General features: G+C 58.8%; 1 protein-coding gene across 4 annotated transcripts in view; it reads right to left on the bottom strand.

Moving 5' to 3' along the window:
• EXD3 (exonuclease 3'-5' domain containing 3) overlaps nucleotides 1-22,682 on the bottom strand; it is a 117,289-nt gene that overhangs the window by 69,548 nt on the left and 25,059 nt on the right. For all 4 annotated transcript variants that reach the window (XM_030919494.1, XM_030919493.1, XM_010372642.2 and 1 more), the window contains exons 2-3: nucleotides 16,705-16,806; nucleotides 4,309-4,373 (exon numbers count right to left, since the gene is read on the bottom strand). In XM_030919494.1, the coding sequence (XP_030775354.1) occupies nucleotides 4,309-4,373; nucleotides 16,705-16,759 (120 nt within the window). In that variant the 5' untranslated portion in view covers nucleotides 16,760-16,806. The remainder of the gene's footprint in view (nucleotides 1-4,308; nucleotides 4,374-16,704; nucleotides 16,807-22,682) is intronic.

Raw genomic sequence — 22,682 nt, 5'->3', positions numbered from 1 at the left:
AAACCAGCTACAGAATAAAAAGTCACTTTCTTTCTACCAGACCTCATTCCTGTGACCTGGACTCTCTGAGCAGCAGTGTGGTTACAGTCAAACACAGAGAGTCGGTGGACAAACGTAGGAACGACGCATCAGCCGGGCGCGGTGGCCACGCCCGGAATCCAGCACTTTGAGAGGACGAGGCGGGCTGATAGCTTGAGCTCAGGAGTTCAAGACAAGTCTGTGCAACATGGCAGAACTCCGTCTCTACCAAAAATACAAGAAATTAGCCAGCATAGTGGAATCTGTAGTCCCAGCTACTTGAGAGGCTGAGGCAGGAGAATCGCTTGAACCTGGGAGGCAGAGGTTGCAGTGAGCTGAGACTGCGGCACTGCACTCCAGTCTGGGCGATGTAGAACCAGACTGTGTCAAAAAAGAAAGAAAGGAAGGCAGGGAGGGAGAAAACCTAAGAGAACTTTGAAAACAAGAAATAGTCATTGAAATTTTTTTTTTTTTTTTGAGACAGAGTCTTGCTCTGTCACCCAGGCTGGAGTGCAGTGGTGCGATCTTGGCTCATTGCAATCTCTGCCTCCTGGGTTGAAGGGATTTTCTTGCCTCAGCCTCCCAGGTAGCTGGGATTACAGGTGCACACCACCATGCCTGGCCAAAGTTTTGTATTTTTAGTAGAGACAGGGTTTCGCTACGTTGGCCAGACTGGTCTCAAACTCCTGACTTTGTAATCTGCCCACCTCAGCCTCCCAAAGTGCTGGGATTACAGGCATGAGCCACTGCATTTGGCTGAAATTTTTAATAAAAGCAGTAGTTTGATAGTTCCTCAAAAGATAAACACAATTACCACATGATCTAGCAATTCTATTCCCAGGCAGGTTCCCAAAGATTTATTTATTTATTGAAAATAAATAAATAAAACGGAGTCTCCCTCTGTCGTCCAGGCTGGAGTGTAGTGGCACGCTCTTGGCTCACTGCAACCTCTGCCTCTGGGGTTCAAGTGATTCTCCTGTCTCAGCCTCGTAAGTAGCGGGGACTACAGGTGCACGCCACCACGCTCGGCTAATTGTTGTATTTTTTGGTTGAGATGGGGTTTCGCCATGTTGGCCAAGCTGGTCTTGAACTCCTGGCCTCAGGTGAACCTCCCACCTCAGCCTCCCAAAATGCTGGGATTACAGCCATGAGCCACCACACCCGTCCTCCCCAAAGATTTAAAAACAGGGGCTCAAGCAGATGTTTGTAGATGAATTTTCAGAGAAGTACTTGTTCACAACAGCCAGAGGTGGAGATGGCCCAGATGCCCCTCAGCTGTGTACAGAGAAACAGCGTGTGGCCTGGCCACGTATTACTCAGCCACGGAAAAGGAGGAAGCTGACACAGACTTCCACATGGACAAAGCCTTGATATCATGCTAAATGAAGAAGCAAGTCACAGAAGACCCCATGTTATATGACCGCATGTGTGTGAACTGTCCAGAAGTGGCAAATCTGGAGGCAGAAAGCAGGTGAGTGGTGACTGGGCCTGGGGCCGAGGGGAGTGGGGGTGTCTGTGTGACGGGTACGGGGTTTGCAGGTGAGGGGTGACTGGGGCCTGGGGCCGAGGGGAATGGGGGCGTCTGTGTGACGGGTACGGGGTTTGCAGGTGAGTGGTGACTGGGCCTGGGGCCGAGGGGAGTGGGGGCGTCTGTGTGATGGGATCGCCGGCCTCTCCTCCCTTCGAGCCCCTCACTGGTCTTCACTCCTCATTACTGATCCCCTCAGCTACAAAGAGCCCCCTGCTGTGCATGGAAAAAACAACATGAGCCTCCCCACCCCAACCCCCTCTGGGCGTCCCCCCAATCCCTCCTGCCAGTATCCCCCGTCCTCCCCAACCCCCTCTGGGCGTCCCCTCGATCCCCCCAGCCATTATCCCCCCTCCTCCCCAACCTCTCTCTGGGCGTCCCCCCAATCCCCCCGCTGGTATCCCCCCACCCCAACCCCCTCCAGGCATCCCCCCCAATCCCACCCGCCAGTATCCCTCTTCCCCGCTGCTGGCTGGCATCCCCTGCACTGAGCTGTTGGCTCCACTCACAGCTTCAGTGGTGGGGGTGGGGGGGTGGTCCCATGGGCTCAGCAGTACCAGAAGGCCCCCTGAGGGGCTGTTAGAACAGGACCACCCTGTTACAACAGGACAACTTTGGGAAGCCGAGGCAGGCAGATTGCTTGAGGTCAAGAGTTCAAGATTAGCCTGGCCAACATGGCAAAACCCTGTCTCTACTAGAAAAACAAAAATAGCCAGGCGTGGTGTTGCACACCTGTAATCCCAGCTACTTAGGAGGTTGAGGCAAGAGAATCACTTGAATCTGGGAGGCAGAGGTTACAGTGAGCCGAGATCACGCCACTGCACTCCAGTCTGGGTGACAGAGCAAGACTCTGTCTCACAAAAAAAAAACAAAAACAAAAACAAAAAGACAGGACTGCCCCATCACAGGCTGCTGGGCAGTGGGGCTGGGTAGGGTCCAGTGTACCAGGGGAGCCCCACTCTGGGACTGCATCTACTCCAGGCCCTAGCCCTGTTCCAGCCCTGCCTCCTCCTCCTGCCCCTCTCCCAGATTGCTCTCACCCACCCAGCATGCTGGCTCCCCTCTCATTTTAGAGGAACACCCACAGCCCTCCCAGACCACCAACAGTCCTATTTCCCCCGTTTATATTGCAGACTGCCCCAAGGAGTTCTCCAAAATCCTGGTCTCCATCTCCCTCCTGTGGGGGCACCTGGTGTCTATGCCACCATATGGGGGTCTCCAGGACCTCCACGTGCAGCCAGCTCTAGGTTTGGGCTTCTCTTCAGCACCCAGGACCCCCAAGGACCCCATCTTCAAGGTTCCTGGCCCGCCCAGGGCCCCTGGGCAGGTGGCATTTGCCAACTTGCTGGAACCTGGGAATGTGATGGAGGTGCCAGGAGGAGGTGAGAGCACGAGGAGGAGGCGAGGGCGCGGGGAGGAGGTGAGGGCACAGAGAAGCAGTAAGAGCACGAGGAGGAGGTGAGAGCGTGAGGAGGAGGTGACAGCGCGAGGAGGAGGTGAGAGCGCGAGGAGGAGGTGAGAGCCCGAGGAGGAGGCGAGGGCGTGGGGAGGCGGCGAGGGCACGGGGAGGCGGCGAGGGCGCGCGGGGGCGGTGAGGGCGTGGGGAGGAGGCGAGGGCGTGGGGAGGCAGCGAGGGCGCGGGGAGGCGGCGAGGGCACAGGCACAGGTTCCTCCTGACGATGAAATGCACGACGGCCTCATGACTGTCAGCAGGGCCTGAAGCAGTTTGCAGTCCTGTCTGTGTAGAAACAAGCGCTGCTCAAAGGAGACGCCAGCATGAACGTCAGGACATAGGGAGGAAAGGACGGTGGAATTCCACAACTCAGACACGTCGGGGGGCGGAGGGTGGGACCCGGGGAGGCTCACACCACACACACAGCTGCCAGAGAGCGAGGGAGACTGAGCATCACAGACGAAGGTCCCACAAGAGAGCCTGGAAACGGAACAGAGGGAAATCTCAAAGGCAAGGACAGAGATTCACACGCTGGAGGCCCAAGAAGCCACCAAGCTGACAGACAAACAAAAGCTGGCAGAGGCGGGTGCAGGAGGGCGGCAGACGCAGGAGCAGGCAGCGCCAGGGCTGGGGTTGGAGGGTGTCCCCTGGGCCTGCAGGGGTGACCTCGGGTCAGGGGATGTGGCACTCAGGAGTTGGGCTGGGGTCGGAGGGCGTCCCCTGAACCTGCAGGAGCAACCTTGGGCCAGCAGACGCGGCACTCAGGACTTGGTAGCCTCCTGTGCACAGGCCATTGCCACAAAGGAACTGGAATCCGCGTCTGCCCCCACGGGTGGCCGGCCCTCCCTCTGGCAGCCTCTCCCCCAGCCTCTCCCACCCAGCCTCCTGCCCTGCTCAAGTCCCACCCCTTCCTAAGGCCTCCCTGTCCTGGACACCTGGACACCTGCCCCAGTGGCCACCCCGGGCCTGGGTGCCCTGGCAGTGGCAGGACGGGGCCTCAGGCCTGGCAGTGCTGGTGACAGCTGTGTCGCTGCAGATGAGTGGACCCTGTACCTCCCAGAGGTGACCTCAGAGGAGCTGCTGGGGCCAGGCAGGGCCTTTAGCACCCTGGGGCCTTGAGGAAGACCACCCCCTGCCCCACACAGGCCACCCTGGATGTAGTCTGGGGCAGCCACTGCCGCAGGACCTTGTGGCCGTGGGGAGCTGTGCAGCTTCCCGAACAGGGAGGCCTCCTGTTAGGCCAGTCTCTGCCCAACAGTCAGTTCTGCCAGCTGTGACTCGGCCCCCCGTGACAGCCACGTCCACTCACCTGCTGCCGCTCCCGCGTGGACCACAGGGTCTGCAGGGCCTGCAGGAGCAGGAGGGGGTCCTGGCCTGTGGAGACAAGATAACAGCCGTGGGAGAGGCAGGTGCAGGAACTGCCGCATAGCCAGCCAGGAAGTCCTTCCCACTGACCCACAACGCCTGGGGCTCCTCTGGACCTGGGGGCCGGGAGCCCTCCCCCACCTCTGTCCAGCACACACATACCCGCCAGGTGCGGCGGCACCCACTCTGGCCCAGGCTCACCCCTGTCCCTTCCCTGTGGCCCGTAGCCACCCAACCAGCTGAGTCTGCCCGGCAGCACTTCCACGCTCAGCCCTGGGAGCTGAGCCTCATCTTTCAGCTGCAGTCACAGAGCAGCCCTCGTGGGCCTGAGCCTCTACCTCTTCCACCCGGCGCCCTGGGCAACCTCATCAACATCTTCTCGCCCAAACCCTGCACCACAGTCCTGGCACCATGAGGACCCCAAGCCCCTGCCCTCTTTAGGTCTCGGTCCCCGGCCCTCCTGCACCGCCCCCTCCCTCCAGCCCCGCCTGGGAGGCCCCCACCTCACTGTGCAAGCTCTGCAGCAAAAGTGCTGACTGAAGATGCTGGCCCACAGACAGAGCCACCAGAGTGAGTCCCGAGGGAGGTTTCCAGACAGAACCTGGGGGCTGCATGGCTTGGCCTGGAGGCCGGTGGTGCCCTAACCCCACCCAGGGGAGCGGGGACCCACCCAGGTCTGGTCATGTGGTGGGGTCGGGGTCGGAGGCCGGGGAGGGGCGGCTGCCAGCAGGGACTCCACAGGGGAGGCCTGGGGGCAGGAGCCTGGGTGGATTCTGCAGTGAACTCCCCCCGGACCTGGGGGTCATGGAAGCTGCCGTGTCCCCCTGGAGGGCAGGACGGGAACAGGGAAGGGATGCGAGGGAGGCTGAGGACTCATGTGAGATCAGATCAGATCCCAGCAGCTGGATTTTGCCACACACGCCAGAGGAGCGTGCGGGATGGGGGTCACCCGGGAGAGCCAGGCTGACAACTCAATAGCCCAAGGGTGTGATTCAGCCCAGCACCGGAATGGAGGAGAGAACCACGAGGCCCTTTCGGTAGACACAGAGCAAGTGTTCCAAAATTCAGTTCAGTTCACGATTTAAGAAGTAACTTGCCCTGAACTGGGTAAAAGCCACGCGCGAGTGTGAGGCGTGGTGCTCAGGGCAGCGTGTGAGGATGCCACAGCCCGGCCTGGAGCTGTCCCACGCAGGTGGCATCCAATGCAGAAGGGAAACAGAAACATCAGGATCCATCAACAACGTGATTATGCAGAAAGCCACGAAGGATGAAAACTACGCTGTTAGAATTAACCAATGGGTTCGGCATCAATGCTCAGCACAAGCCAAAGTGAGAAAATCAGCAACAAACAGAAATGGCCATTTCAAAAATCACTGAGAGCAGCATCAGCAATGTCAGATTTCCCGGGAGAAATCTAACAAAAGCAGCTCATGCAAAACAAAACCCAGTCGGCTGTCATCCCAGCACTTTGGGAGGCCGAGGCGGGTGGATCATTTGAGGTCAGGAGTTCGAGACCAGCTTGGCCAATGTGGTGAGACACCATGTCTACTACAAAATACAAAAATTAGCTGGGCGTGGTGGCAGGCGCCTGTAATCCCAGCTACTCGGGATTGCCTCGGTTGAGGCAGGAGAATGGCGTGAACCTGGGAGGCGGAGCTTGCAGTGAGCAGAGATCTCACCACTGCACTCCAGCCTGGATGACAGAGCGAGACTTCATCTCAAACAAACAAACACACAAACAAAAAACCCATAAAACATCGTGGGCGCCCAGGCTCCACCACTGAGGCTCTGCAGCCACCTGGGCCTGGATGGCACGGGGCCAGTGTTCCCATCTGCACTCAGAACCGTCCCACCATCGCACACAGTGTCCCAGACACAGAGGCTGAGAACACCCAAATGTCCACTGTAGGAGGACGGAGCAAGTGGATCAGCCCCGGGATGATGCCCAGGCGGGCAGGACGTACCCCACCACGTGGCCATGGCAGGCAGTGACCGGCCCTGCGTTCTGGGTGCTGGGCATGGCTGGGGATGGGGCCGGGGAATAGGGCCTGGTGGGGCTGGGCAGGGCCGGGCAGAGTATGTTGTGGTGTGTTCACGATCATGTGCCAAGCCCGCATCGTGTGTTCTGTGTTCCTTCCTACATGTGGGCTGTACTTCACAATAAACAAAACAAACTTTTATTTTATGTTATTTAATATTTTATTTAGAGATGGAGTCTCACTCTGTTGCCCAGGCTGGAGTGCAGTGGAGTGATCTCGGCTCACTGCAACCTCCGCCTCCCGAGTTCAAGTGCTTCTCCTGCCTCAGCCTCCTGAGCAGCTGGGATTATAGGCGCTGGCCACCACCACACCCGGCTAATTTTTGTATTTTCAGTAGAGACGGGTTTTTACCATGTTGGCCAGGCTGGTCTCAAACTCCTGAGCTCAATTGGCCCGTCCACCTCAGCCTTCCAAAGTCCTGGGATGACAGGCGTGAGCCACCACGCCCAGCCCAGATTTTCTTTTAAAGCAGAGCTTCAGATGCGTGAGATGAGAAAGTTCTGCAGGTGGATGGTGATGGCGGCTCTGTAGCCACGTGAATGCACTTAACGTCACTGAATGTACACAGGAAAGTGGTTAAAATGGTAAATTTCATGTTATGTGTATTTCACGTTTTTAAAGGCAGGTGAAGCTGGGTGCAGTGGCTCACGCCTGTCATCCCAGCACATTGGGAGGCTGAGGGGGGTAGTTTGCTTGAGCCCTGGAGTTTGAGACCAGCCTGGGCAATACAGCAAGACCCCATCTCTACCCAAATACATAAATAAAAGTAGCTGGGTATGGTGGCGCGCCTGAGGTCCCAGCCACTCGGGAGGCTGGGGTGGGAGCATGGCTGGAGCCTGGGAGGTTGAGGCTGCAGTGAACCCCGATTGTGCCACTGCCCTCCAGCCTGGGGGACAGAGTGAGAACCTGTCAATCAGTCCATCTTTCAATAAGCAGGGTGTCCTTAGTATTCTCTTTAAGTTTTACCAAATCGAGATCCGCCTTTCCAGGTGGGAAGCTGGTGATATCAGCCCTCTCCCCTCCCCAGTCAGTGCTGCTGGTCTTCACCCCTGCTCAGGTCCTGCTGGTTCTGCCCTCCAGGAGGGCAGGGTCTGCCCAGGGTCTCCCCTCCCACCTCCCACCGACCTGGGCCACTCCGGCTTCCCAGGGGCCTCCCTGCCTCCACACTGTGCCCACAGACAACGCCTAGCCCCACAGCACAGCACAGCACAGCCCTAGGATCCTACAGAAACATGGGGCGGGCCACTGTGGCCCCCTGGCCTTGTAAGTCAAAGCCAGGGCCCACCACACCCTCCCAGCTTCCATCCTCCAAGTGACCCGGACCCTGCCCTTTGGGCCTGAGGCTGCTTCCTGAGCACCTAGTAGCCTGCCTGGGAGCCCCCTCAGTGCCCCTGCTCTGTGCTTGGCCCCCAGCCACTGCTCCCTGCCTGGCACCTGGCCCCTGCCCTTCTGCCCCCGTCACTTCACTGTGGCCTTGACACTGAGTCCCAGGGCAGTGACCGCCTGGGTCTCCTTCCAGGCCACGGCTGGTGCACGATGGACACTTCACGGTGCCCGCCCCGGCCGTTCCAGGGCCAGCCGTGCACACCTGGTGCTCACAGCCCATGCGACTGGGGAGCCCCGAGTCTCTCAGGCCAGAGCTGGAGGGACCTGCGGCAGGTATAGCTGGACAAGTCTCTGCCATGCCGGGCTCGGACACGGCCATGCTGACACTCATCTCACACAATCGCTGGCTTCCTGTTCGTACAACAGAAGAAAAACAGGATGTCCAGGGGTGGCTTCTGTCTGAACGAAGAAGACAAGCGAGCTCTGTGAGCTCCGGGGCTCAGCAGTGAGAGGACAGGGTACCTGGGAGGGACCTGGGGGACACACCCCGCTCAGTACACAGCACCCCACGCACCCCAACTCAGGGATACCACGCAGGGGCATGGGGTCCCAGAAAGGTGGGTGGGGCCTGGAGCTGACACCGAGGGACCTCCCAGACCCGCTGTCCGGCCCCAGAAGCCCCAGCCAGCCCTCCCTGAGGTCGCCTCCTCCTGCGGTGGCTTCTGGAGGCCTTTGGTCCCCAGCGTGGACGTTCGGCCGGAGCTCCGTGGGTGGACTCTGGCCCCCACCTCCACACCCAGGCCCAAGTTCACTGAGTTCACCAAGTTCCTCAGCGGCGCACCGATGCCTGGGACCTGCAGAGTGGCAGGTCTGGGACGCTGAGACAGATGGCCCTGGCCAGGAGGCTGACCCCTGACCCCAGACCAGTCTCCTGGAAGCGTGTGGGTTGGGGCAGAGCGGGGCAGCTGTGTATCAGGAGGACACATAAAAGAAACTCAAGCTCAAGAATAAAAGTCCCACAATGCCCCGAACGTGGATTCACATTCAAGAGCTGAATCGTGACCCCTGCCCAGCACCGGTGCCCGGTGCCCGCACTGGCTTCCCCCCCAGCTACCCTCCCCAAAACGTGCCTGGGAGGTCTCAGGAACTCTGTGGGGTCGGCCTGAGGGTGCCCAGGCAGAGGCGGCCAGGACGGCTCCACCACCTGTCCCTAGGACAGTTCCCCAGCCGACACCCCTGTGCCGGCCGACGGGAGGACGGATGGTTGCGGGAACACAGGACGGGCAGAACACAGGGACGCCACTTCCTCCAAATTGCACCCAGCTAACGGGGCTGCCTTCGCTTTGAGACACAGACGCACTCCAGGAAACTGTGGGCTGCGGAGTGGATGGCACCAAAGGCTCTGTTACTCCCGACACTCTACCATAAAGCAGGGGTGAGAAACACAGGGGGCTTTTTATCCACAGGGTTGGGGGCACAGAAGCCCCAGGAACTGAGGCTGACCCCAGCAGCAGACACCGGGCAGGGGACACCGGGCAGCGGATGCTGGGCAGTGGACGCCAGCAGTGGATGTCAGGCAGTGGATGCTGGCAGGGGACACCCGGCCTCCGGGCAGGAAGTCTGTGACACGTGGTCTTCACAACGCCCCCGAGTGGGTCTCTCCCACGGCCGGCTCTCCTCTTGGGGCCTGGGTCACAAAGCTCACACGGCTTGTCTCCAAGGCCGTCCCACACCTGCCAGCAACATCAGACCCCGCAGCACTGAGCATAGAAGAGCCCGGCCGCCCAGACCAGACCCCACGTGCTGTGGCGACCTGCATGCCCACAGGTCCGGGCACCTGCTATCAGCGCCCCACCTGGGTCAGTCCTCTGACTGCCCATGGACAGCAGAAAGGGCCAGCCCATGGCCTCAGCTCCCCTCAGAGACCCCACGGCACCTCCCACAGGCATGTCCCGAGAGGCCATACCCACCCGACACGCGCTGGGGTCTCCGTCCTTCTGCCGCAAGTCTGTGTCCTGGTGGCCTTCTGGCCTCCGGCGGCAGCTGAGACGGGGCCACCCCCTCCAGCCCAACTGTCTCTGGTCTCAGATTCCACCCACATCTGCCTGTGCTCAGCTGCAGGCAGGGCGAGGGACATGGTAAGGACGGAGACAGCAGCAAGAGCCCAAGCCTGGCGGGCAGTGTGTGCCTCCACCTCGGCCCACCGCAGAGGACCGCCCGCGTCCGGGGAGTGAGGTGAAGGGGCTCCCAGAGGTCCCTCATCTGGCACGGAGGCCCTCACTCTATCAACACGGCGGCCTGCAACCCCAGCACAGCACCGTCTCTCATGGGTCACGGGTCCTTCACTCTCAGTCCCACTCACTTGCCTCATCCATGAAGCCGAGGGCCTTGGAGACAGAACTGACCCAGCCTCAGCCCAGGCTGCCTCTGGCTGGGAAGGCGGGATGAGGGGGAGAGCCCACCGTTCGCTACTGTGGACCCCACAGGGAGGCAGAGAGGAAAAGGGCGGTACCAGCCCAGGGGGCATGAGGTGGATGCCACTCAGAGACAGACAGTGAAGACATGGAGGTGCTGGGACACTCGGAGCGAGAGGGACAGAGAGGGACAGTGAGGGACAGAGAGGGACAGTGAGGCCGGTGAGGAGCTGGGATGCTCGGAGCCAGGTGGACGCCACACAGAGAAGGACAGAGAGATCCCCAAATTTCATTCTGCAACCGCAGGTCAGAAAATCTGCTGAAGAAAAGATCCTAACTACAACAGAAATCTTGGAAGATGAAATGCTAATTTTTAAAAAGTAACAGACTGGGCGTGGTGGCTCACACCTGTAATCCCAGCACTTTGGGAGGCCAAGGCGGGCAGATCACTTGAGGTCAGGTGTTCGAGACCAGCCTGGCCAACATGACAAAACCCCATCTCTACTAAAAATACGAAAATTACCCAAGCATGGTGGCGGGTGCCTGTAATCCCAGCTACTCAGGAGGCTGAGGCAGAATTGCTTGAGCCTGGGAGGTGGAGGTTGTAGTGAGCCAAGGTCGTGCCACTGCACTCCAGCCTGGGCAACAGAGTGAGACTCTCAAAAAAAAAAAAAAAAGGCCGGGCGCGGTGGCTCAAGCCTGTAATCCCAGCACTTTGGGAGGCCGAGATGGGCAGATCACGAGGTCAGGAGATCGAGACCATCCTGGCTAACACGGTGAAACCTCGTCTCTACTAAAAAATACAAAAACTAGCCGGGTGAGGTGGCGGGCGCCTGTAGTCCCAGCTACTCGGGAGGCTGAGGCAGGAGAATGGCGTAAATCCGGGAGGCGGAGCTTGCAGTGAGCTGAGATCTGGCCACTGCACTCCAGCCCGGGCAACAGAGCGAGACTCCGCCTCAAAAAAAAAAAAAAAAAAAAAAAAAAGCCAGGCGTGGTGGCTCACGCCTGTAATTCCAGCACTTTGGGAGGCCGAGGCGGGCAGATCATAAGGTCAGGAGTTCGAGATCATCCTGGCTAACACGGTGAAACCCCGTCTCTACTAAAAATAAAAAAAATTAGCCGGGCGTGGTGGCAGGCACCTGTAGTTCCAGCTACTCAGGAGGCTGAGGCAGGAGAACGGCGTGAACCCGGAGGGCAGAGGTTGCAGTGAGCCAAGATCATGCCACTGCAGTCCAGCCTGGGTGACAGAGCAAGACTCTGTCTCAAAAAAATAAATAAATAAATAAATAAATAAATAAAATTACACAAATAAATAAAAACTAAAAAGAGAACAACAGTATGTTCTGGGTGGTTTTACATAAATTAACTCCTTCAATATTCACACAGAAATGAGGCCCACTGTTGGTGCTAGAATCATCATTCAGATGAGAAAACAGAGAGGTTAGGGAGCGGGGCCCGGTCACACAGTGAGGATGAACCTTCTCTACTGGCAGGTGTGGGAGGGCATTTTCACGGTTTTATGAGGCCAGCTGTGACCTCCCTCTTGTCTCCCTCATGTCACCCTGATGTCACAGCCCAAGGTTTGGCTCTGCAGCCTTGGGGGCTGAGAAAGAGCCACCTCCACTGCCAGCTGGGCCGGGGCAGGCGCCGGGGCAGGCCAGCTCAGCCTCCTTTAGTGGAGCCAAGCAGAGAAAGGCCCAGGAGCCTCCCGGCCAGCTCAAGGCCAGTGGACGCTGAGGGCAGGCGGTGAGGACACAGTGAGGGTGGCCAAGAGGCTGCCAAAAAGTGCCTGTGACCTGGTCGTGGGACTGGGACAAGCCCGTCCCCAGGGTCCTGGAGGCGGATCTGGTGCCCACAGCTCTGGGGCACCCGTGGTGGGGCAGGGGCGGCCTGCTCAGCGTGGAGAGGAGTAGGGCGGCCTCGGCAGCTTCTCCTTCCCCTCCTCCCAGCAGGGCCTCGACCACCGCCCTTCCTCAAGCGTCCCCACGTCCACCCACAGGCACAGCCCACCAGTGAGGCCTCTGAGAGGGAGGCGTCTCCAGGAACCTGCACGTTCACTGTGCATTACGAGAGTGGCACGCGCTCATCACGGAGCTTCATAGGAAAAGCGGCCTCTCCTGTGGGCCTTGCCCTGTTCACCGCCATGTCTACACTGGGCGGGTGCTGAGGAGCCCCTGTCTGGAGCGTGGACACCAGATGTGAAGCTGGCCATGTCCCCAGCCCCAGGCACCCCAGCAGGCCAAGCTGTAGCACAGGGGCCTCCTCTGGGAAGCCAGGGTAGCCTCCGCCTTGGAGGCTCCCATTGTTCGGAGCCCAGCAAGACAGGGAGGAGCAGCGGATGTGGAGGGAAAGGGAACCCAGGCCGGCAGGCTTCCTGGAGCTGCTGCATCTGCCAGAGGGCAGACCTCCCCGCCCCCACCCCACCGCCTGCCAGCCCTGGTGCTGAGCCACAGTTTAATGCCGTCTGTGGGACTCTGAATTTCCCAGAGAAGGCTCAAGCGCTGCCTGGAAACCCCCGAACCAGGTGGATGTGGGCAACATGGCCTTTCTGACCTCAACTGCGCCTGCTCATGCAAAAGCTGAAGTTTTTTTTTTTTTTTTTTTTGAGATGGAGTCTCGCTCTGTCCCCCAGGCTGCAGTGCAGTGGCACAATCTCAGCTCACTGTAACCTCTGCCTCCTGGGTTCAAGCAATTCTTCTGCCTCAGTCTCCCAAGTAGCTGGGACTACATGCGCCCACCACGACGTCCGGCTAATTTTTGTATTTTTAGTAGAGATGGAGTTTCACCATGTTGGCCAGGATGGTCTCGATCTTCTGACCTCGTGATCCGCCCACCTCGGCCCCCTAACGTGCTGGGATTACAGGCGTGAGCCACCGTGCCCAGCCAAGGCTGAAGTTTTAGGAGGAATCTGTGATCACCGTGGACATTAGGATGGAGAATGTTTCTTGGCCTCGGGGAATGGAGAGAGGAACAGGAGCTCAGCCCCTTTTCCGGCCCCCTGATGACGCCTCCTGACCCAGAGTGGGAGGGCCTCTCCAGAGGTGGCCACGCGGACACTCCTCCAATGACCCGGACCAGGCACTCTACCTAAAAGGACAAACCCAGGCCTGGCTGTTTTCGGGGACAGGGTCCCAGGGGCCACAGACACGGGTGTCCTGCTCGGTGACCAGGGTGGCGCTGACAGGTGTCCAGGCAGCGAGGCTGGGCCAGCACAGGGGCCAGGACACCTCCCGGGAAGAAGCTGATCCAGAGCCTGAGTAGAGGAGCCCGCTGGGGAGGGCTGAGCTGGGGCCTCTTGTGGGGCTGGCCTTGTTGACAGAGGTAGACACTGACCACATACGGGCAGGTGCCTAAAGCGGCACAGGAAGGATGGGGGGATGTGGCCATTCTAGGAAGCGCCAGCCCGTTCCAGAGAGCGCCGAGGCTGTTCCAGGGGGTGCTGTGTCTGTTCCGGGGAGCACTAGGCTGTTCTAGGGGGTGCTGTGTCTGCTCCAGGGGGCACCATGTCTGTTCCAGGGGGCGCCGAGGCTATTCCAGGGGGCGCCGTGTCTGTTCTGGGGGGGCTGTGTCTGTTCCAGGAAGCACCAGGCTGTTCCACGGAGCACCAACGCTGTTCCAGGGGGCACCGAGGCTGTTCCAGGGGGCACCATGTTGGCTCCAGAGGGCACCAAGGCTGTTCCAGGGGGCACCGAGGCTATTCCAGGGGGAGTTGTGCCTGTTCCGGTGGGGCCGTGTCTGTCCCAGGGAGCATCAAGGCTGTTCCAGAGGGCACCACGTTGGATCCAGAGGGCGCCATGGCTGTTCCAGGGGGCGCCGAGGCTGTTCCAGGGGGCACCCTGTCTGTTCTGGGTGGGGGCTGTGTCTGTTCCAGGGGGCACCGAGACTGTTTCAGGGGGCACGGTGTCTGTTCCAGGGAGCCCTGAGGCTGTTCCAGGGGGCACCGTGTCTGTTCTGGGGGGGCCGTGTCTATTCCAGGGAGCACCAAGGCTGTTCCAGGGGGTGCCGTGTCTGCTCCAGAGGGCGCCGAGGCTGTTCCAGGGAGCACCAAGGCTGTTCCAGGGGGTGCCGTGTCTGCTCCAGAGGGCGCCGAGGCTGTTCCAGGGAGCACCAAGGCTGTTCCAGGGGGTGCCGTGTCTGCTCCAGAGGGCACCAAGGCTGTTCCAGGGAGCACCAAGGCTGTTCCAGGGGGTGCCGTGTCTGCTCCAGAGGGCACCAAGGCTGTTCCAGGGGGCGCTGTGTCTGCTCTGGGGGGGGGCCTGTCTGTTCCAGGGAGCATCAGGTTGTTCCAGGGAGCACCAAGGCTGTTCCGGGGGCACCGTGTCTGCTCCAGAGGGCGCCGAGGCTGTTCCAGGGAGCACCAAGGCTGTTCCAGGGGGTGCCGTGTCTGCTCCAGAGGGCACCAAGGCTGTTCCAGGGGGTGCCGTGTCTGCTCCAGAGGGCACCAAGGCTGTTCCAGGGGGCGCTGTGTCTGCTCTGGGGGGGGGCCTGTCTGTTCCAGGGAGCATCAGGTTGTTCCAGGGAGCACCAAGGCTGTTCCGGGGGCACCGTGTCTGCTCCAGAGGGCGCCGAGGCTGTTCCAGGGAGCACCAAGGCTGTTCCAGGGGGTGCCGTGTCTGCTCCAGAGGGCGCCGAGGCTGTTCCAGGGGGCACCAAGGCTGTTCCAGGGGGTGCCGTGTCTGCTCCAGAGGGCGCCGAGGCTGTTCCAGGGAGCACCAAGGCTGTTCCAGGGGGTGCCGTGTCTGCTCCAGAGGGCGCCGAGGCTGTTCCAGGGGGCGCCTTGTCTGTTCTGGGGAGGGGGGGCATGTCTGTTCCAGGGAGGGCCATTAGTGTTCCAGGGGGCACTGAGGCTTTCCAGGGACCCTGCCAGCTGGGTGTTGCACTTTGAAGACATTCCACTCTGCTTAGGTGGAGAAAAGGCTGTAGAAGCCCTTGGGTACCTGTGCAGGGAAGTCAGCTCTGTGCTGAGGCAAAGCCAGGGTCCCATGCGCTCACCGGCCCCGAGGGTGGTCTCCAGGGCAGGTAACAGGGCCTCATCCCACACAGGTGCAGGCCCGGGGCCCACAGATGGCCTCGGAGGAGGTGGTGGATGAACGGAAGGGTGAGTGGGTCTGGGCCCATCCCGAGAGGGACAGGTGCGTGGTCAGGGCCCCACAGGACAGGGTTGTGCCTGCTGAGGGGTCACATCCACACAAACCCCCACCCAGCTCAGAGGCGGCCCTCCCCCAGGATGCAGTGACCTGAATACATCAGGGAAGGCGACATGCCTGGAGGTGCCCCCACAGCCCTCAGTACCCACTGGGAACACAAAAGAGGAAGGCAGAGAGGAAGTCCCTGGAGTGGTCTGAGGCCCAAGGAGGCAGCTGCATGGGATAGGGAAACTGAGGCAGAGAGCCTCGACTGCTGCCTCGTGGGAGCGAGGCTTTCACAGGTGAGAGGGCCATGGCCCTGCCCCATGGAGGGGTTGCCAGGCAGGGCATGTGTAGGGTGGGCCTGGACAGAGGCCAAGGGGCGGTGAGTGAAAAGGCAGTAAACCCACAACAAACTGGGGGTCCGCAGCCCAGGGTGAGGCGGCCGGGCCAGGGCCTTACAGCTCTCACTGCTGTTTACAAGGACTGCAGGGTGAGGGACATGAAGGGGTCCCGGGCCCCCCTTGCCACGCCCTGCCCGCAAAGACAGGGCCCTGGACAGCTCCCATGGGGGCCGAGCCCCTCCCAGGAGGCTTCCCGCCCTGGCCTGTCCCCGGCACAGAGAGCAGTCTGAGGCTCGGGCTGACACCCCAAGCACTAGGCAGCCTCCACTCCTTCCCAGCCACCGTCTCCCGAACCCTGGCCCAGTCTTCAACTTGCAGGGTCTTGATTTGTAGGAACAGGAGGGAGGGAGGCTGTTTATCTTCAGCACTGAACCTGCCGGGGCAGCTGAGGTGAGCGGGAATGCAGCCTCCCTGGCTCTGCCCACAGGGGAAAGCGCCTTTCACCTTCCCGCTGGCTCTGCCCACAGGGGAAGGCACCTCTCATTTCTCTTTTTTAACCTGAAAAAGCTGCTGGGAGGGCAGATGTTCTTCTTAACTCCAAGGGATGAAAAAAGGCTCAGTTTAAAAAACTAGGAACACTGAAGGCCACCACGGAACCGCCCGAGACCCAAGAGGCTGTGGGTTCCCTGAACCCCGGAAGGCGGCGCTGAGCATCCAAGGGGGTTTCGGGCCCTCTGCCCGGCACCCTGAGGGACAGAGGGCACCAGAGCTCCCACCTCTGCGACCAGCCCTGAGCGGCTGCACAATCCCTGCCACCTCCCCCGGATCCTGTCACAGGCCTGGCGCTGGGCCACCCACGCTGGGGCCCAAGGAGGCGGCCTGTCTTGAAGGCCGAGGACAGCAAGGTCACAGTGGAGCCTCCGGACTCACAGGGTCCCAAGCTGTGGACACTGTAGAGAGGCCCGCAGCTAGGGGCCAGCAGCCTGGCCCTCGTCACTGAGTGCAGAGTGGGCACCACCACCCCCCGTGCACCCCCACGCACCTCCCCCGACAGCCCCAGGGAGACTCGGCACCATCAGGCTCAGACTCACCCGTGCAGCGGCGCTCACCAGTGGCGGGGTCACCGGTGGGGTCTCCTGGGTCCATCCTCAGGGCCGGGCTGAGGACGCTGGCAGGCAGCTAGGAACGAGGATCTGCAGAAACAATCAGGTGGGACCCCTGAATGAAGAGCCCCCTCCAACAGGCAGCCCGTGGAGCCCAAGGAGGCGGGACCTGGTGCCTGGGGCCCCCAGTCACTGAGCACAGCAGGCAGCTCCACACTCCTCTCCCAGCTGGGGTGACAGCTGCCAAGTTTGGACCCTGCATCCAGTTCCCCGCCACACCGTCCCAGCTTTCAGCAGGGAGGGCAGGGGATGGGAGGGCCCCGGGGGGGCACAGTAGACAAACCCTCACAGGCGGGCAGAGGGGCCTGTTCTTGAGGACAGCATGACTCCCCTTGCCACGGCCGCCTCAGGCTGTGTGTCCTGCCCCTGAGGGAGCCACACAAGAGAGAGGCGCTGTCCTCCAGAGGGCAAGGGCGCCTGCAGGACCAGGGACCTGGGAGCGACGCCCTCAAGGCCGACCCAGCACAAGTCTCCGTTAGAATCTAGGCGGACGCTGACGGCTCTCATCCCAGGCAGACCTCAGCCTCCCTCAAAGAGTTTTTTTTTTTCCTTTTTTTTTCTTTTTGAGACAGAGTCTCCCTGTGATGCCCAGGCTAGAGTGCAGTGGGGCGATCTCGGTTCACTGCAACCTCTGCCTCCCGGGTTCAAGCGATTCTCCTGCCTCAGTCTCCCGAGTCTCTGGATTACAGGCATGCGCCATCACGCCCGGCTAATTTTTGTATTTCTAGTGGAGACAGGGTTTCACCATGTTGGTCAGGCTGGTCTCAAACTCCTGACCTCAGATGATCCGCCTGCCTCAGCCTCCTGAAGTGCTGGGACTACAGGTGTGAGACACTGCACCCAGCCCCTGGGAGTGTTTTTGATGCAAAACCTTTGTTTAGACTTACGAGGTTACCCTTTTCCTTCAATCTGCTTACGCAAGGCTGCATAAAAAGGCTTTCTTCGGGCGCGGTGGCTCAAGTCTCACTCTGTCGCCCAGGCTGGAGCGCAGTGGCGCAATCTCGGATCACTGCAAGCTCCACCTCCCGGGTTCAAGCCATTCTCCTGCCTCAGCCTCCTGAGTAGCTGGGACTACAGGTGCCCGCCACCACGCCTGGCTAACTGCATAAAAAGGCTTTCTTCAGGCGCGGTGGCTCAAGCCTGTAATCCCAGCACTTTGGGAGGCCAAGACAGGCAGATCACGAGGTCAGGAGATAGAGACCATCCTGGCCAACACGTTGAAACCCCGTCTCTACTAAAAATATAAAAATTAGCCGGGCCTGGTGGCGAACGCCTGTAGTCCCAGCTACTCAGGAGGCTGAGGCAGGAGAATGGCGTGAACCCAGGAGGCAGAGCTTGCAGTGAGCCGAGATCGCGCCACTGCACTCCAGCCTGGGCGACGGAGCGAGACTCTGTCTCAAAAAAAAAAAAAAAGAAAAAAGGCTTTCTTCGAGTGTATAGCTTTAGTTTGAATCACACACAGCAGTTACACAAAGCTCAGCACGAGAACTCCGAATCCTAACACAGGCGTGCAGGAGAGAGCTGCGCGGCCCTCCCCCCGGCAGCCCTCACAGCGGCCATTCCCGGGAGACAGATATTCCCGGGGAGACCGACCTGTGTGTGTCTCAGTCACAGGCGGCATGGTCACGTCTTGGCCTTCAGTTTTACACGTTACCAACCAGCTCTGCCCAGGCAGGGTGAGAATCTGTCTTACCTGTGGGCCAACACACACCCCTAAACACACAACAACACAACCTCCTAAACAAAGTTACATGGACATTGTCTGTGGACTCAGGACAGACAGAGGCTGATCGTAGCCACATCAACACCATTCCCAGCCGTGTCATGTGGAGGGTTAGGATGGCTTTTCCTTTCTCACATGGGCTGCTCCAGACTCTGCTCTGCCGTGGGGGAGGGACTGCTGCTCTCCCACTGCAAACCACGTAAACCCAGATGATACACCTTAGGAAACCAGTTTATGGACAACAGGCAGTGTGAGGCTGCGTTTCCCGACAGCAGAGCCGTGCCCAAGGCGGCCCCAGGACAGCTGCTCCCCATGCTGGAGCCCAGGCTGGGCACAGAGTTCCACCATGCCGAGGGGGCCGCTGGGGGCCACACACCGGCAGGAGGGGCTGCTGGGACAGCGAGTGTGGGGGCAGGAGGACCCCCAAGCCTCCCAGGACCCACGGCCCCAAGGTGGAGAACACAGTGGAGATACCAGAGGCCACACAGCACCTGACACACTGCAGTCCAGCCCAGCCCAGAGGAAGGACCACATCAAAACACAACCAGGACCAGAAGAGCTACAGTCGAAGACCACGCTGAGAGGAAGGCCTGCTCCAGAGCCTCCCACCAGATCCAGACCAAGCCTGTGAAAGCTGGAGGAGGACGGCCTCTGGGTGGGGGGTCGAGTCCCACCCAGACCCAACTTAGGAGGGTTGAGTAAGGCCCTGGGCTCTCTGAAGAGCCCAGGACAAAATGTCAAGACACAACCCCACGTTCAAGGGACTCAGCTAGAAGCTGAACAGCCCACAGGAGCAAAACACAATGCTCTTCAGAGGACGATACCTCAATCCAGAGTTTCCACAATGGATAATTCACAAAACTCAGTGCATAATAAAAATCATAAGACTGAAAAAGAAACAAGAAAATCTGACCCACAAACAAGCAGAAAAACACAAAAAACAGAGAACAGAAAGCAGCTTTGAGGAAGGCCTCAGCGTTATTGGTGTTGGCAAAGACTTTAACGCAATGATTGCAACTGTGTTCATGGAATGAACAGAAAACATGTTCAAAAAGTTCAAGGAGGCCAGGTGCAATTTGGGAGGCTGGAGTGGGAGGATCGCTTGAGCCCAGGAGTTCGAGACCATTCTAGGCAACACGGTAAAACTCTGTACAAAAAAACTAAAAAGTAGCCGGGTATGGTGGCTCATGCCTGTGGTTCCAGCTACTCAGGGAGCTGAGGCAGAAGAGTCGCTTGAGCCCCAGAGATCAAGGTTGCAGTGAGCCGAGATCACACCACTGCCTTCCAATCTGGGTGACAGAGCGAGACCCTGTCTCAAGAAAACCCCAAAAAACCATGAATAAAATTTTTAAAAATATGGTTTTAATGAGTAAAAGGAGAGAGAGAAATGAAGATGATGTGAAACTACATAAAAGAACTAAATGGAAACTCTGCAATAAAAAGTGTAATCACTGAAATGTGTTTGACTCACTGACTGTGCTTGACAGCCGACAGATGGCAGATGAGTCGGTGAATCTGAAAACAGATCAAGAAGGACCAGATTGAAAGAACGAGGGGGAAATGAACTGTGGCTCCACGGCCCACAGCCAAGCGTCCTCTGTTCCCCTGGTGAATGGCCCCCTCTGCAGCACTGCACACCTGGCTGTGCGGTTCACACACTTCGTGGAGACAGCCGTTCCCCAGCCTCTGCCTGCCTCCATGTGGATGGCTGCACTGAAGCCCTGCTCGCCCAGGACTCCCTTCCCTCTTGTCCCCTGTGCTCCCCGAAGTTCACTCCTAGTTCTACGGGAGCACATTTTCCGGGTGCATCTCAGGTAGAACCGCAAGGGAGGAGCACTGAGTAGCCCTTTGCTTGTCTGAGAATGTCCCCATGACACATGTGCACCCACGTCCCCAAGACACACAGGCACCCACGTCCCCAAGACACACAGGCACCCACGTCCCCAAGACACACAGGCAACCACGTCCCCAAGACACACAACCAGGTCCCTGTGACACACAGGCAACCACATCCCCATGACACACAAGCAACCGCGTCCCCGTGACACACAGGCAACCACGTCCCCGTGACACACAGGCAACCACATCCCCATGACACACAAGCAACCGCGTCCCCAAGACACACAACCACGTCCCCATGACACACAGGCAACCATGTCCCCAAGACACACAAGCAATCACGTCCCCAAGACACACAACCACATCCCTGTGACACACAGGCAACCACATCCCCGTGACACACAAGCAACCGCATTCCCAAGACACACAACCACGTCCCCATGACACACAGGCAACCACGTCCCCGTGACACACAAGCAAACGCATCCCTAAGACACACAACCACGTCCCCAAGACACACAGGCAACCACGTCCCCATGACACACAGGCAACCACATCCCCAAGACACACAGGCAACCACATCCCCAAGACACACAGGCAGCCACGTCCCCAAGACACACAACCACGTCCCTGTGACACACAAGCAACCACGTCCCCATGGCACACAGGCAACCATGTCCCTGTCACACACGCACACTGTCCCCGTGACACGCGTGCAACGACATCCTAACACGTGCGCACCTACATCCCCATGATACACGTAGACTGTCCCTGTGACATGTAGGCACCGACATCCCTGTGACACACATGCATCTATGTCCCGTGACACACGCACACCACAGCTCCACTGGAAGCCTGGCTATCCGTGGCTGTGAGGCAGGGGTCATTCTCCTGACGGTCATGGTAATGCCCCTCTGCTGTCTTCTAGCCTCAGGGGTTGCTGAGAAATCTGATGCCCCCTGACTCAAGTGCCAGCGTCTTCTGGGGAGGCCCCGGGGCCGTGGCCAGATCCCAGCAGGATGGACGTGGCGTGGTCCCCTGGGGGCTCCTGCTGTTTAGAACTTACACTTCCTGGGACTAATTCTGTCTTCTCATCTTTCTTCCTCTGCCTTTTTGGGAGATTTCCTGAACTTTATTTTGCAACCCTCTCATTGAATGGTTCATTTCTGCTATCACAAATTTGATCCTATCCACGAGTTCTGGTTTTTTGAAGCTTTTTCTGAGGGTCTCCTCTCTTATTCCTGGCTTTTCCTCCTACCTCCGTTATTAGTTCATTTTCACGCTGCTGATAAAGACATACCTGAAAGTGGGAACAAAAAGAGGTTTAATTGGACTTATAGTTCCACATGGCTGGAGAGGCTTCAGAATCATGGTGGGAGGCAAAAGGCACTTCTTACACGGTGGCGGCAAGAGAACATGAGGGCCAGGTACAGCGGCTCACTCCTGTAATGTCAGCACTTTGGAAGGCTGAGGCGGGCAGATCACCTGAGGTCAGGAGTTCATGACCAGCCTGGCCAACATGGTGAAACCCTGTCTTCACTACAAATACAAAAAGCAGCCGGTCACGGTGGCTCACGCCTGTAATCCCAGCACTTTGGGAGGCCAAGGCGGGCAGATCACGAGGTCAGAAGATCGAGACCATCCTGGCTAACATGGTGAAACCCTGTCACTAACTCCAGCCCAGGCCATAGAGTGAGACTCCGTCTCAAAAAAAAAAAAAAAAAGTAGCCAGGCATGGTGGCAGTGCCTCCCAGCTACTTGGGAGGCAGGAGAATCACTTGAACCCGGGAACAGGGGTTGCAGTGAGCTGAGATCATGCCACTGCACTCCAGCCTGGGTGACAGAGCAGAACTCCATCTCAAAAAAACAGACAGAGAAAATGAGGAAGAAGCAAAAGCGGAAACTCCTGACAAACCCATCAGATCTCATGAGACTTATTCACTATCACAAGAAAAGAAAGGGAAAAGCTGGCCCCCATGATTCAATTCCCTCCCACTGGGTCCCTCCCGCAACACGTGGGAATTCTGGGAGATACAATTCCAGCTGAGATTTGGGTGGGGACCTGGCCAAACCGTATCATTCCACTCCTGGCCCCTCCAAATCTCACGTCCTCACATTTCAAAACCAATCATGCCTTCCCAACAGTCCCATAAAGTCTCAACTTATTTCAGCATTAACCCAAAAGTCCACAGTCCAAAGTCTAATCTGAGACAAGGCAAGTCCCTTCCACTTACGAGCCTGTAAAATCAAAAGCAAGCTAGTTACTTCCTAGATACAACGCGGGTACAGGTATTCGGTAAATTCCGTTCTGGGCTGGGTGCGGTGGCTCATTCCTGTAATTCCA

This window comes from Rhinopithecus roxellana, chromosome 16 (genome assembly GCF_007565055.1).
Source record: "Rhinopithecus roxellana isolate Shanxi Qingling chromosome 16, ASM756505v1, whole genome shotgun sequence".
Lineage (NCBI taxonomy): Eukaryota > Metazoa > Chordata > Mammalia > Primates > Cercopithecidae > Rhinopithecus > Rhinopithecus roxellana.
This window is presented reverse-complemented; position numbering and strand designations above follow the sequence as displayed.